Genomic DNA, 16,348 nt, shown 5'->3' on the forward strand with positions numbered 1-16,348 from the left:
GAACAGTGCTCGCTGCACAGGATTACAAAGCCTTGGAAGCCCAAAGGGCAGGTCCGCTGCCCACATTGCCTCTTAGGGCACTGAGTGCAGGCAGAAAGAAGCACAGTGCTAGCTGCACAGGATTGCAAAGCCTTGGAAGCCCAAAGGGCTGGTCCGCTGCCCGCATTCCCTCTTAGGGCACTGAGTGCAGGCAGAGAGAAGCACAGTGCTCGCTGCACAGGATTGCAAAGCCTTGGAAGCCCAAAGGGCTGGTCCGCTGCCCGCATTGCCTCTTAGGGCACTGAGTGCAGGCACCCAGAAAGAAGCACAGTACTAGCTGCACAGGATTGCAAAGCCTTGGAAGCCCAAAGGGCTGGTCCGCCTCCCCCATTCCCTCTTAGGGCACTGAATGCAGCCAGAAAGAAGCACAGTACTCGCTGCACAGGATTGCAAAGCCTTGGAAGCCCAAAGGGCTGGTCCGCTGCCCGCATTCCCTCTTAGGGCACTGAATGCAGCCAGAAAGAAGCACAGTACTCGCTGCACAGGATTGCAAAGCCTTGGAAGCCTAAAGGGCTGGTCCGCTGCCCGCATTCCCTCTTAGGGCACTGAATAAAGGCAGAAAGAAGCACAGTGCTCGCTGCATAGGATTGCAAAGCCTTGGAAGCCCAAAGGGCTGGTCCGCTGCCCGCATTGCCTCTTAGGGCACTGAGTGCAGGCAGAAAGAGGCACAGTGCTCGCTGCACAGGATTGCAAAGCCTTGGAAGCCCAAAGGGCTGGTCCGCCTCCCCCATTCCCTCTTAGGGCTCTGAGTGCAGGCAGAAAGAAGCACAGTGCTCGCTGCATAGGATTGCAAAGCCTTGGAAGCCCAAAGGGCTGGTCCGCTGCCCGCATTGCCTCTTAGGGCACTGAGTGCAGGCAGAAAGAAGCACAGTGCTCGCTGCATAGGATTGCAAAGCCTTGGAAGCCCAAAGGGCTGGTCCGCTGCCCGCATTCCCTCTTAGGGCACTGAGTGCAGCCAGAAAGAAGCACAGTGCTAGCTGCACAGGATTGCAAAGCCTTGGAAGCCCAAAGGGCTGGTCCGCTGCCCGTATTCCCTCTTAGGGCACTGAGTGCAGCCAGAAAGAAGCACAGTACAAGCTGCACAGGATTGCAAAGCCTTGGAAGCCCAAAGGGCTGGTCCGCTGCCCGCATTCCCTCTTAGGGCACTGAGTGCAGGCAGAAAGAAGCACAGTGCTAGCTGCACAGGATTGCAAAGCCTTGGAAGCCCAAAGGGCTGGTCCGCTGCCCGCATTCCCTCTTAGGGCACTGAATGCAGCCAGAAAGAAGCACAGTACTAGCTGCACAGGATTGCAAAGCCTTGGAAGCCCAAAGGGCCGGTCCGCTGCCCGGATTCCCTCTTAGGGCACTCAATGCAGGCAGCCAGAAAGAAGCACAGTACTAGCTGCACAGGATTGCAAAGCCTTGGAAGCCCAAAGGGCTGGTCCGCTGCCCGCATTCACTCTTAGGGCACTGAATGCAGGCAGCCAGAAATAAGCACAGTACTAGCTGCACAGGATTGCAAAGCCTTGGAAGCCCAAAGGGCTGGTCCGCTGCCCGCATTCCCTCTTAGGGCACTGAGTGCAGGCAGAAAGAAGCACAGTGCTAGCTGCACAGGATTGCAAAGCCTTGGAAGCCCAAAGGGCTGGTCCGCTGCCCGCATTCCCTCTTAGGGCACTGAATGCAGGCACCCAGAAAGAAGCACAGTACTCGCTGCACAGGATTGCAAAGCCTTGGAAGCCCAAAGGGCTGGTCCGCCTCCCGCATTCCCTCTTAGGGCACTGAGTGCAGGCAGCCAGAAGCACAGTACAAGCTGCACAGGATTGCAAAGCCTTGGAAGCCCAAAGGGCTGGTCCGCTGCCCACATTCCCTCTTAGGGCACTGAGTGCAGGCAGCCAGAAGCACAGTACTCGCTGCACAGGATTGCCAAGCCTTGGAAGCCCAAAGGGCTGGTCCGCCGCCTGCATTCCCTCTTAGGGCACTGAGTGCAGCCAGAAAGAAGCACAGTACAAGCTGCACAGGATTGCAAAGCCTTGGAAGCCCAAAGGGCTGGTCCGCCTCCCCCATTCCCTCTTAGGGCACTGAATGCAGCCAGAAAGAAGCACAGTGCTCGCTGCATAGGTGTTGCTTGCCCAGTAAGTCCTTAGGGTGTTTTGTTCTCCGAGACTGAAATAGAGCGAGCTCTAACAAAAAAACCTGTCATGTATTTTTCGTTCATTATGCAGAAGCCGAAAGGGGAGAGTGTGTTTTTTTAAATTAATTAATTCATTTTTTGCTCTTCATGCCTCTACTCCTGACTACCCGACCTGGGCCGAGGCGTAGGGTGACCTGTTTTCTATCACTAAGTGATCGATAAAGATCTTTATGTGATAAACTCTGATTTCATCCCAATGCAACTCGCTTTTCAGTCCTGTACTGCTGGTCGACCTGGTCCAGAACGAACAGCCTATCTGAGGAGGACTTACTAGGCCCCCTTACTGGACAGTTTGAAATGCAGTTTTCATTGTTTAAACCCGTTTTGCTGTTCATTAAACTGGTTAATGGATTTTGATCCAAAGTGGGCTATTATTTTTAGCGTCTGACAGTTTGAATTTTGCCGATTCTTGATTAAATTGATGCACTTTTTAGCCCTATTGCTAGTGTCTTAGCCAAGAATCTTTTTGTTTGAATTCATTGTTACATATCCCGCACAATTAACTTTACCCATCTGTCGTGGTAAGACACATACTTGGGCTGATTTATTAACATGTGGCGCACTGAGGGGCATATCAGCAAGGGCCGGCGATAATTATCGCTAAGTGCACTTAGCGCTAGGTTAATTATCGCCAGCTATCACTGCTTTCTATCGCAGAGATAGCATGCTATCAGCAACGCTTATCTCCAAAGCGATAGAAATGCAAGCATGTCCGGCGATATCTTGCTGATAGGGCAGGGTGGTCTTAGCCATGTAGTCCACCTCCCATTGGATTATATGGCTAAGTCAGAATTAAAGCAGGCGTACGGAAAGTAGCGATAACCATGGTTAGCGCTACTTTTCTTATCGCTATGTTTCTTAGCGATTCCCTTGATAATTGGAGAAATGTCGGTTAGCGACATTTCTCCGGGTATTTCGGGAAGGAACGCCCACTTTGCATCTTATTAGAGATGCAAAGCTGGGCGTTCAGTAGACAGGTGCTAAGGCATAGATTCACGCGTTAGCGTGTCCATGCTGATAGGGCGATAAAATTATAGCCGCTTTTCGTCCAAAAACGGACTCTAAAGCGGCGATAATTTTATCGCCTCGCCTTGCTGATATGCCCCTAACTTTGGTGGAACGCAGAGCAGCAACCAAAGTTGCTACGTTGTGTCCAAGACAGAAAAACAGCACCAATTCTATTATCTATAAGATATAGCGCTCTTTTCCTTTCCCTCTACACGGGTGCACTCTTGGCTGCCTTGCGCCAACGCACCATAGTGCAAGGGTCTGTGCCTTCTGCCAAGTATAGTTTTTGTACTGGAAGTGTACCCTTCCAACACAAAGCTCAAGAGTATGCTTTAATACATTTCCAACTTTTAATATGTGCTGCACTGTACAGCACGCTAGAAAAAATGTGGACATTTTTTAAAAACTTGCTCCACCATCAGTACTTAATTTGAGCCAGTGGTTTCCGGTGCTCGGCACCAGCACTGAATTGTCAACACCGGCGGTTGTGACAGTCACCCAGAAGGTGGCACTCTCTGGCCAAGTTTGAGATGACCAAAACAACAGTTAATTATCAATTTAATATACTTAAACATGGCTATTACCTGCAACCCCAGCCATTCTTTGGGTGCCTGGAGTAGTCTGAAATGTCACACTTGTTTGTGATGGTTAGTAGTTATGCGGTTACTACCATTCTCAGATATGGCAGGGGCAATCTGTGGTGCAAGCTGCAGTTGCCTCGTGATGAGAGCGCTGGCACAAATTTTTCACAAATTGAGCACTGTCCACCATTATACCTACCTCGAGGAGGGCATATGTTTCTGGCAAAAATCCCGGTCTACCAATATTAGTAGATGGGGATTTGCGTCAAAACCCATGGATGGTTGCCTAGGGACAACCATGCACCCCCATGAAACGGCCCCTTGATGCAAAATAGCGATACTCTGCGTTACTTTGGCTAACATTTCAATGCAAATCAGGATCAGGGTGGTAAATAAAACCCCTATTAAGTGTTACAAATCTGGGCTTTATCAGACCACTTCAAATCACTGGCTTTTTGCGTTTTTTCCTTTCCAGCCATTGACTGGAGTCATTGTCAGTCACATCTTAGGTCAGCCAGTAGGCAGTTGTCTTTCGTACCAAATTCTATTGGCTGTTTCTGTGTTCTGCCTTCTATGGAGTCCTTGCACTTCAGTTAATTGTCTGTCTTGCCTCTCCCTGTCCCTAAAATTGGGCATCTTGGAATGGTAAATGAATAATAAAGTATATCTAAAAAAATCAAAGACGGCTACACATGCATGCGCTCTTAAGTGTAGGCAGCTCTCATGAAATATTTTAAGTTCCACTTTATGAGAAAAAATATTTCAAGATGGCTGCCTGTTGGTGCCTATGCAAAGCGCTCCTTTCGGTTGGTGTGTGTTACACGTTTTAACAAACATCGTTCTAAGATGTATATGTGTACACACTAGCAGATATCTTCCAATTGTTTTTGCTATAAATGTTGAGAAAACAAACAAGCATTGGCAAAGCTCTGTACCCTAAAGTCACAAGCATGAGAAATTGGCTTTGTTGCAAAGGTGTGTGTGTGGTGCTAGGCAGCCCGATTGTGCACCAGTGCTAGGGAACAGAGAAAGAGCCCCACGCCTGAGTAGATTTGACACAGTTCTGCTCTCTCACACAACGGAGGTCAGCAGATTTTGTACTGTGTTGTGTGACAACATTAGCAAATCTGCCCATTTAGGTCTTTCTGGAGCACCTGTCTAAACTGGGGAACTTTCTGGTGAGAAAAAAGTAATTCTGTGGGGGTAGGTCATTTCCAGAACAATATTGTCTGTGATGGATGAATGGAGAGAGCCATCCAGGGTGGTGGTGGTGGCTGTTTTGAGGAGACCCTGCCCCGAGGCCAATCTGGAGAAGCCCTAACCACAGAGTCCTTTAATGACCTGAGTCTTGTTTGCAAAGAGAGATGCATGGACTAAAACATACCTAGATGTCCCTGCAATGGGAGGGCAACCCAATCAACTGTCCATCTTATGTAATTTTGTGGCTTTTATAGATACCTCAGGAAAAGCTTGGTACGACCCATATTCTTGCCCCAGAAATTTCCTTTCTATCGGGATGCGTTTACATTTCATGTCTACATTGCGCGTGTAATAGCCAGAATGAAAAACATAACAGCTTTAGATAATTTGAGATATGAAGAATAAGTTAAACATGATTGAATGTGACATGGTCAAAAGCCTTTTTTAATAATTGTTTTTAATGGATTTTATCTGCGTTGTTTGCACATGTATTAGTACTTGAATATTATTATCTGTAAATTACATATACCATGACCAGAATAAGTTGTGATGTGTTATGATGATTTTTATGATGGATGTTTATGTACGAAAAGTATTTTATATTTCTTTTATGGATTGTCTATACTTGAATAAATTTCTTTTGAGTTGAATCTGGTTTGAGCGTGACACTATGTGGGCTATTTGGGGATCCTTTCTGGAAAATGGTGGCAAAATTATTGTGGCATGTGTGGCATAGAATTGTCTGTAGGAGTTCCTGGACTATGCGCTGTCATAAGTGGGAGTCCACTCTATGGGCCTTTTTCTCACGGGTACAGCGCAAGAGGCATTTTCATTGGGGCATTGTAAGGGAGATCCTATGTGACAGGCCATTTCAGAAAAAACCTGTCTAAGTGGGAGTCTATCAGTGTGGAACTATCGGAACTGGAGCGCTTCCATCTGGTGCATCGTCCTAGGGGTCTGGAAATAACAGCATACCGTGGTGTATCATTAGCTGGCAATATCTCCTTATTAGAGACGTTTGCTCACTGGGCATTTTACAATAGGCAGTATAGGGTTTATATCATATGTTCCTCCAAGGGTCCTAGTCTAATCTGCTTTTAAATGCACTATTTAAAAACTTTAAATAGCGAACAAGCAATCTGTTATGTACTTTCATTGTTCATTTAAAAAAAAAAAAAAAGTGTTTTAACATTGTACTAAATGGATCGTAACCTATCTACGTGACAAAGATAAACAATTTTGAAACTAAGAGCGATCAGGAGGGGTTGTGGAAGTTGACACAACAGCAAAGCTTTTAGCGCATTTCGAAAGCATTGATGTGCAGAGCTAATTCATTGCAAAGTCTGAGTCTAGCTACAAAAACCATCCTGTCTGCCCGCGATTTGCATTAGGGGCCTGTACACATCTGTCCTTAAGAACCGAGTGGGCATTTCCAGTTCAACATGCTCTAAAATTAGTAACTTGCATTAAATTGCAACTTTAAAAGTGCCTAGGTTTAAACAGGGTTATGCTGCTTTTTATCTCATCACTGAGTACTGGTTACCCACTGACAATAGGGATCAAATCAGAACAATTGCAGACTCGCACATTAAAGTTGTTGAATGAGGGATTTGGACTACCATGTGGGAAGAAAGAAATGATGGAAAAAATATCTTGGTTTCTTTCTGTGGTAGTATTTCAAATGATTACAACTGATACACAGACACCTTCACATAGTCAAAGAATACAACTAGTCAGGGCTTGTACATTTGAAGAATATGAGCTGAGAAAGTGAAAAAAGTACCAAATATTTATTAACTAAAAAAAAGAATTCACTTCCCTTTGATCTAAGGTGAAAATGATCCTTTTCTTTCTGCGGGCCGTTTATTCTGCATGATACTCGGTGAGATTTTCTCAAAGTAGACCGTCATGACCATTCACGGTGAGAAAGCGAGTAGATTTTATGCTCGAGCAGCAGCAATGAAGCAGCGCCCTCTGGCAGGCTGCGTGGTGCAGTTCATTGATTTTGCAGCACAGAACAAGCTCCCGGAGCTAAAAATCAGCACGAGCTGAGGGATGTAGCCATTCCGCTCACTCATGGAACTTCACAAATTTTGCCCACCCCTATAAGCAACTAGTTTGTACAAGGATTGGAATTTCGAGTTATGTGATAATTATCACACCCTCACAGTTTTCCCTGATAAATTCTGGTGAGTCAAACCTGCCAAAAGGTATCAGGGGAAAAGGTATATGAAAAAGTGAAAATGTGGAATTCGGTGGGTAGAATACTGATTCCTCATGTTATGCCACATTTGCAAGTTAAAAAGTCAGAATAGGAGGTGATTACCACATGCGGGAAATACCTCTCTCAGGGGTAGTGGTATTTACAACATGGGGTAAATACCTCACCAATTCCACCGAACATGTAATGAGGGCTGAAGTGTCACTGAGTTGCATATGATGAGATGATTGGAATACATTTTGTGTTTTCTTAAAATTACTACATTAAAAAAAGGCATGATATTTATATTACTGCCTATGTAAACCATCAGTCGTAGCACAAACATTCATCCACTGGAATGCCCTAATTTTGTTTCAAAGCTGGTACCATCTTTACAATCTAAGGGGCATATCAACAAGGGCTTTATCTCTGCTTTTTTGGCTTTAAAAGCCAAAAAAGCAGAGATAAAACTAGCACCCTATCAACAACAGGGTGCTAACACGCAAATTTGCATGTTAGCACCCTTTTACTCTACGCTTCCCCTTGCATCTCTAATGAGATGCAAAGGGGGCGTTCCAGAGTAAAATAATAGGAGAAATGTCGCTAAGCGACATTTCTCCTATTATCAAGAATGTCGCTAACCATGTTAGAGACAAAAAAAGCAGCGCTAACTGCGGTTAACGCTGCTTTTTTACGTCTGCTAATTTTCAGACTTAGCCATGATATCCGATGGAAGGAGGATATCATGGCTAAGTTTGCCTGTCCCTATCAACAAGGTAACGTGTGATTATCGCTGGGTTTCCAGCGATAATCTCACGTTAGCCTGTTAGCGTGTAGATTTTTATCGCTATTGAGATAAGCGTTGCTAATAGCACGCTATCTCAGCGATAAAAATTCATGCTAGCCGGCGATAATTATCCTCACGCTAAGAGCGCTGAGCGATAATTATCGCCGGTTGTTGTTGATATGCCCCTTAGTTATCTGTCTGTTATTATGCTATATTTTCTTTACACATTGTTGAAATGTCCTTCAATCTGCCAGCGGTATTTCCCTAGGGAATTAGTCATAGCACACCAAGAAGTCAGGATTCCGTAATAAGCATCTTGTATTTCCATTATCGGACAAGGCCCCTCCCATGGATCCTAATGAATGCCTCCTATGCTGTTGGTTTCAAACGTCTCTGTGGACCTGCTGTACGCTTGACAACTATCTTACTGTTGCTCCTCAAGGGAAAGATCCTCAGAGGATGAATCTCAAACCAGAAAAGTCTTTGTAACAACTGCACCTGGACACTTCATTGATCTATTCCTTTCTTTACTCTATCATCTAAAAGAATCAACAAACTTTCACACTGTCGCCACCACCATACAAGCTATTTATCATCCACCCTCACATTAGCACTGAATCAAAAGTCTTTAACCAATTGACTTGTTCTTTCACATATAGATGCAGGACTTGCTAAAACTCATCAGCATATGCAGGGGGGAGGATCTTTTATAGGAGGGTTATTACACTTCCTGATAAGTGAAACCTTTATATGAATTAAATGAGTTCAAACCCAAAGTTTGATTGAAAATATATTTATTATTACTATATATTTTAACAAAATCTGTCCTGCAAAATAATTGTATATATTCTCTTTATGCTAAAACCTATGGCAGTATGTTCTGTTAATACCCGATACACAAAGGTAAATTATTAAGGGTTTGAGCCTTTGAACGTGAAAACAGTCGTTATTATGGTATGTTGTTATTTGTATCCTGCACACAACAAACAGGACAACCTCTTTCCTATGATGGAGAAAAGGAGAGGACTGGTGGCCTGGATGGAAAAGACCTCATCTGTGTTGGTCATGAACTTTGGAGTGGAAGATTGAGGCGGTGACAGGCGGCTGTCTCTGGTCACTGTGAAACTGTAGATTTGACCACACAGGTAGAGCTATTCACTCAATTTATAATTTCCCCTAAATCATGGTGTAAAGAAGCTTTATAAGACCCATGCCATCTATCGTGGGAACAGGTGTTTTCACATTGTTGATCCACACCTACAGCTTCATGATCTAGGCGACTATTTAAAAGTAAGTGCTGAGACTATCAAAAGTCTCCAAAAAATTGATGCATGAAGAAGCGGTTTCCTCGATCGACTTTGACCATCCTCCCAGATTGCCAGCTACATACGGAAGCACATCAGAGGTCAGCTGATTGAAGTAAGACACCTGTTGAAAATAAGACAATGGTAGCAGACAGTTAGAGGGTGTTTATCATCTGAATAACCATCAAAGCTCATACCAACATAAAAGCAGTACGTGAAGAAAGCAGTGAAATATAGTTTTACTACAAAAGGCTTGTGTTGATTGGTAGGAGCAAAATCTGTGAGCTTGCGGCTCATTTTAACTGAATGATGTTCTAGACCACTCAATAGCAATCTTCCAATATGCTTATATTCATAGCTCTATAATATTTAAAATATTCGACTGCCTTGTATGTTAAGCACAAGACAAATACACACACATAAAAAGTCAACTGTGAAGTTAATACCGAAAGTGACATGAAAGGCTAGTCATACTTCTGAGGTCATGCTTTTCAGTGTACATGTACCCAAAACATGTTGTCTGAGCTAAAGTTCTCACAATTAAAAACACAAACCTTTTATTAAATAGAAATAGAACAGATGGAATTATCATTTTTCTAAATAATATTATTACAGAAATGTCCAGATTCCAATATATATGCAGTAAATATGCTCATAAAGATCTATACTTTGTGTAGATCCCTTCGTTCTCCTAGGGATTTTTTTTAATTCCACAAAGTGCATATTGACACAAATTGTAGACTTTTGTTTACTTCTATATTTATGGAGACTTTTTATAAAACACTGCACATCGTTCCCTTCGGTTACCTCAGAGCACTGAAGGAGTTGTAAAAACAGCTTTATTTAGGGAACTATGAAGAAATATAAAATAAAATGAGGGGGCAACAAAGTCCAATATTCTTCAATTGCGACCATTGTTTGGGGCAGAGCTCAATGTTAACCAAAGTCAAAAGAACTCATTACTCAAAAGTTTTCTCTAGTTTGAGCGTCCCAGTTCCACCCAGCTGGGATCGACACGTCTATAATTCCACAAGCAAATATGAAACACAAAACTGCATTGGCAAACTTGTTTTTCTTACTCCACTGGGAAAGTATTTGTCCCATGTGGAAACCCCTTTCTCTACACCCTCACCCCTTTTAAAAATCATTACCACCCTCACCCTGAATATGCACTTGGACCCAGATTTACAAAATAGTGACAGAACGCTGAGCGGCAAGTAAATATCTACTAAGATGTGGCACTATGTGCCTGATTTTTAAATGACGTTGCATTCCATTTTAAAAATATAAAATCGCCGTCTGTGCCCAGGGCCGGCCTGGCTGTAGCGGGCACTGGGCATTTCCCCGGTAGGCTGCCAGGGAGGGGGGACAGTTTTAAACCCCTGGGGGGCCGTTTCTGTTACTGGAGGCTGATATTTGCCAATATTGGCCCTCAGCAACAAACACGGCACCAAGCTTTCCTCAAGCACTGCCCCTTGCCGACCCCTCCTCCCGGGTTCCGCCAAGCACTTTACCAGGCCGGTTTCCGTTCCCAGTCCGGCCTTGTCTGTGCCCAAAATTTGCCGATAGCTAGATAACATCGGTGAACGTGCCATTACTTCGTTTTGCTTGGTTGGGGGAACCAATTAGGAGGCAGGGGAGGAGTCAGAGCACCAAACGAGTCAAATGCCAGGCGCAGGGCGAGAAGCAGCGTTTTTCCTTGCACTCCATGCCCGATTTTTAAATCACTTTGCATTTAACTTTAAGAATACAAATCACCGGCTGTGCTCAAAATTTGTTCTCTAAGTAGACATGCACAGGATATCACCATATATAGCCATAGCAGTACCCCATGTTACACAATCATGTCTAAGGATAGCATAGAAGGTCGGGGTGATGGGGTAGCCATTATATTCCACGACAGCTTTCAATGTAGCTCTTTCGACATGGACACTTTTAAAGTAGCGGAAAGCTTAGGCTTCTGCCTCAAGGTTAGTGCCTCTTAATCCTTCGCCAGCTGTCTACTGTATTGCCCTCCAGGCCCGGCGCCAGTTTTCTGTGCACTGGTGTGGGAGGCACTTACCCCAGCGGTAGTCGTCTATGCCAATTTTACTAATAGGAGACTTCAACCTCCATTTCGACGATCTAGACAACTCTGAGGCCAATTCCCTCTGAGATATTCTAAAAATATTAGGTCTCCCTCAACTGATACATACTCTGACCCATTGACTGCCACACCCTTGATGGGATTTGTACTAACCATCATAAACTATTACCTGGGACATCCATTAACCAATCCTGGACGGATCAGTGCTTACTCTCATTCAACATAACTATCATGCCCCCAAACTTCCCTCCCTGAAAAATAAAATCTTCACCCACCCCCCTCGCCGGAAATGGGGAGAAATAAAATGTAATCCAATGTTGATGTACCACCTGTCCTCCACTGCCCCAAACCTCAAAGGGAATTTGGAGAAAGATATCAATTGCTTCAACACCTGGTTCACTGACACTGTTGATCTTGCAACTCCTATCTGCCCTATAAATAGCCGGCCAAAACACTCTCAGCGCTGGTTTTCCCGAGCACTACAAGAACAAAAGGACCACTACAAACACTGAACGCAAATGGCGCTTGTACTACAGCACAGACGGCCTGGCCTGTTTCAGAGATGCTCAGAAAACATACCATAAGCAGATCAAAACAAAAATGAACTCCAACTTTACCACAAATATCGTGGAGGCCAATCACGACCCCAAAGTGATGTTCAACATATCTAAAATATTTCTGCAACCTAAAACTCTTTCAAGAGAGATCCTGCCTTCACAGGCCCTCTGTGACCGGATCTCAACCTTCTTTGAGGAAAAGATCCTAGCCATACAACAGGGATTTACTTCCACCCCCATGATTGACCCCTTAAGTGGCTCTGTTTCCAGTCGTCTCTATAATGGGACCAATACCAGTCTTTTGAGACATCTCCTTGCCATTGTCACTGCAAACGATCCTTTCCTGTAAATCAAGCTCGCCCCAGGATTCAGGTCCACCAGCCACCCTTCATGAGGCCATTGACATGGTAAATCCACTCATCAACAAGATCATCATTACCTCCTTAGTTACAGCTGAAGATCCCACCACCTTGTCCAATCTCCGGTCTATCTCCTTGCTGCCCGCACTAGCCAAAATATTGGAGAAACTTGTGAATCAGTGTGAGAAGTTGGCCTGGCATATGCTGGTCACTAGTTATAGTGGCCACCTTGCACCAGTCCGATTCGACTCTTATGGTAGATAGGTTTAAGACAACCTTTTAAAGAAAGCTATCCTAGTGGTAGCTGTGGAGAGCAGCCTTCAGGCTAAGTCTCAGAGGAATGTAAAGCAGCTTGTTTTACCTTATAATCTCTTGAATTACCAAATGAAAGGACACCTCACAGGTATATATATCAAATATATATGTATTTATTTCTAGACACACTCTACTAATCTCTTTATGAGATTAGAAGCCAGGAACACATTCAAATATAAACGTTTCACAATAAGTTAAGCACAAATATAGCTGGGGCCCTAGGGGCGTACCAGACCATATACTAAAAAAGAGGTTTAGGAAACTCGACTTGCAAGGGGACAAGGCCTAGGGCCTGTAGAATTGCTGGGGCTTCACTAATCCACCCAAGGCAGGTAAGTAAAAGACCCACGGGAGACGCGTGCACTGTGAGAACACAGCTGCGGGTTCCCTATTGATTACAATGGAGCAAGTCGTGGTTGGATTTTTAAAGTTTTAGGGTACTTCGAGGAAGTCTACAAGCAAGCCACTTACAAGGTAAGTAATTTGTGGGCCAACACACACTAGGGCACCGGAGTGCACGAGTTACCTCACCCAGGGAAGCCGGGTGCATAGGTGTCTTTTGGTGTCGGGTCGCGTCGCTGTTTTCTATGGAAGCCAAAGAAGATTTGCTGCTTGCGACGACTGAAGAAGTGTCCGGTGGAATCCAAGGCTGGATTCACGATGAAGAAGACCTGAAAGCAGAAGGGACAGTGTTCACAGTCACTTGCCAGTGACCCAGGGCCAGGAAGATGGATGCCCACGGATGTCGGGTGATTTCAGGTGCTTGAGGTTGTTTTGACTCTTCGCTCACGAGGTCCAGGAGAGATCGACGATGACCAGCAGCTGGATTCGGTGTGTCCCACAACGTCTGCAGCTGACTGCGGTGCCGGCAACCGGATTGGAGCCAACAAGCCTTAGCCACAGCAAGTCTTCTGAAAAGTGAATAAAGTCAATGGTGCAGACCAGCAAGGTCTGAGGGACTCACCCAGCGAGGGTGAATGAGGGCTGGCCTGGAGCAATCAGGGGAGCCCATTGGTTGAATAAGAAAATCTTCAGGGGACCCACAAGCCAACGGGCAAGGGATCGCGACGACGCCTCGTGAGGAAATGCTTCACAAGAGCCCACGGTCACTCGGGACGGGGTAGGCCTCTGATTTTCGCTGCACAACCTGCTGGAGGCTTGGGCCACAAATGGTCCAAAGCACAAGTTCGTAGAACGTTGTGAAGGGGTTGCACTTGACAATAGTACACGGTTCCCAGGTATTGCAGTTCCTCATCACTCGTGGGGTCAAACTCGCCTCAGCTCTGCTGGGGACTCACAATGGCCGTTAAGAAGTCAGGAAATCCACTTCCAGGGCTGCAGGGACTTCGGACTCCGGCGGGAGCGGGAAAGTGTGCGACCGTTGATTCAAGTTTTGGTGCCTGCCAAGCAGGAGAGTCACTCCTTGACTCCAAGGGAGATTCTTCCATCTTCCAAAGGTAGTGGAACGTCGAAGGACCAGGATTCTTCTTGTAAAGCGTCATCCAGGGTTATCTAACTTGCAATGGCAAGGTGTACCTATCTTATAGTAAAAGAAAGGGAGGGACTAGCTCTATGACCACTCCCCTAGGAGGGTCAGGGGGTGGGTGGTTACACCCACTTCCCTTTGTCCAGTTTCACGCCAGAGCAGGGGCTGGTAGCCCCTGAACAGGTTTGAGCTGGCATATGCACAGAGGAGCCTACTGCTCCCCCAGTGCAGAACTTCAAAGCACTCTAAGAGTGCATCCACCCAGCTCCAATACACTAAATCCTGTCTGGAAGGTGGTGACACCTCCCTGTGACAGGATGCCTATTGTTGGGCCTCCTCCACTGCGAGTTTCGGTCAGCAGCAGGAGGGCAGCCCAGTGTCTGTGCTGGTGGCATCCATTTTGTGATGCCAGGGCTCTTTCAGATTTCTACCGTGTTTCCTCAGTGGGTACATGTCATCCCCTCTAGAAGGGTGGGATCATAGTCCCACACCAGTTACTGGTGTGGGGGTATGATTCCAAGATGTTTGACACCAAACACGACATGTTTTGATGCAGTCATTCCAAAGTTAGCATTAACCGGGAGGTTATAATGCACTTAAGAGAATATGGTTTAACCGCATCCACAAACAGCCACAGGGAATAGACCCAGTCAGCTGCAGAGGGGCTCTGCTCAGGCAGAGGCACCCCCTCACAATGTAAACCAAGCACCCTGCCCTCAGGATTGATAGGGCCTGCTGTAGGGGTGACTGATGGGTCTATATGTGTGTGTATGGTGAGATATAGGAACCTACACCTCTGTGAGGAGTGCTAACACTACCTCACCCAGGCTTCAGTAGCAGGCCTGAGGTGTCAGATTTAGTCTGCTTCCCAGGGGTGGCATAATACATGCTTCAGCCCCTGGTAGGCCTGTAAAGTACCTATGCCCTTGGTACCTAAGGTACCATATACTAGGGGCTCATAAGGCACCACAGTAACCAATCACTAGTGCATCTAATATGCACTCCAAGTCGTTTAGAGAGAACAGAGAGACTGGGGCCCTGATTAGCAGGGACCCAGCCAGACTATAGCCAGAAACCAGTGTTAACATCAGAATAAAAGTGGGGCAACATAAGTGCAGATCCTACTCTCCTACAATCAGCAACTTATCACCTTTCTTAAAAGCTCCAATTCTCTCCACATACACCAATCTGGTTTTAGGCCTAAACACTCCACTGAGTCCCCCTATTCATAGCATAGCATTCGATACCATGTCACACAACATTCTTCTCCAGCGAACCCAAGATGTCGGGGTCTCCCACAAAGCTCTATCCTGGTTCAAATCCTTCCTACCCGATAGGAGACAAACCCTTCTCCTAGGAGAATTCTCAGCTAAAGAAAAACTGATGACCAGGGGTGTAGCACATAGATCATCTCTCAGCCCTGCTTAATATCTATGTTGTCCCCTTATATCTCTGAACAACTCCTATGGAATCGCAACCACCTCTTACGTGGATGACACCCAGGTGATCCTCACGCTAGAAAAGGGGTCTAGTGGTCCTGAATTGAATTTCCATATGTGTCTTTCCAATGTAATTTCATGTATGCAAAACAACCATCTCAAGTGTAATTCAGAGAAAACCGAAATTCTTCTCTTTGGGATATTTAATCTTTTCTCTCCTATGCATTGGTGGCCAAACGTAGTTCCCTCTCGAACAAACACTGTTAAGGTAGCAAAGAACTGAGTAGTCAAATCTAACACCAAACTCTCTTTTCAACCTCAATTGACAGCTGTTGTCAGGACATGTTTTAATCTGATTAAATCTCGCAAAAAATATTTTCATTTCCTCCCTTTTACTGCTAGGAAAACCATAGCGTTTGCCCTCATTAGACTGAGAATCACCTAATGCAACAGCTTATATACTGGCTGCTCAGAACAACAAATTTACAAACTATAGATGGTCTTACACACAGCAGCCAGAGTGGTGCTACACCATAAGAAAACAAGTTACTTACCTGTAACTTTGGTTCCCCAGTATTGGTAACTTTCATAGATTCTCATGCTTTGTATCATTCCCCGTCGTCGGAATGGGAGCCTCGGTAAATAAAAAATATATATCATAACCATAGAAACAAAAGAGAAAATAGGCCTAGGCCTCATCTCATTTTGTAGTATATCACCCTCTTTGTGTAAAAGAGCCCAAACTTTTGCCAGGACCAATCAGCACAGCCTCACCCCTTGGAACCTTCCTGAGAGAGCTCAGAACCTCAGATTTTCG

At 45.3% G+C, this 16,348-nt stretch overlaps 1 protein-coding gene across 1 annotated transcript in view; it reads right to left on the reverse strand.

Annotated features, from left to right (window-relative positions):
- Positions 1–8,792: 8,792 nt before the first annotated feature.
- Positions 8,793–16,348, reverse strand: part of ACOT12 (acyl-CoA thioesterase 12) — a 517,871-nt gene continuing 510,315 nt past the window's right edge. Inside the window, exon 15 of the mRNA XM_085640749.1 lies at positions 8,793–9,413. Coding sequence (XP_085496875.1) covers positions 9,270–9,413 — 144 coding nt within the window. The 3' untranslated portion in view covers positions 8,793–9,269. The remainder of the gene's footprint in view (positions 9,414–16,348) is intronic.

This window comes from Triturus cristatus, chromosome 2_1, assembly GCF_964204655.1.
Source record: "Triturus cristatus chromosome 2_1, aTriCri1.1, whole genome shotgun sequence".
NCBI lineage: Eukaryota > Metazoa > Chordata > Amphibia > Caudata > Salamandridae > Triturus > Triturus cristatus.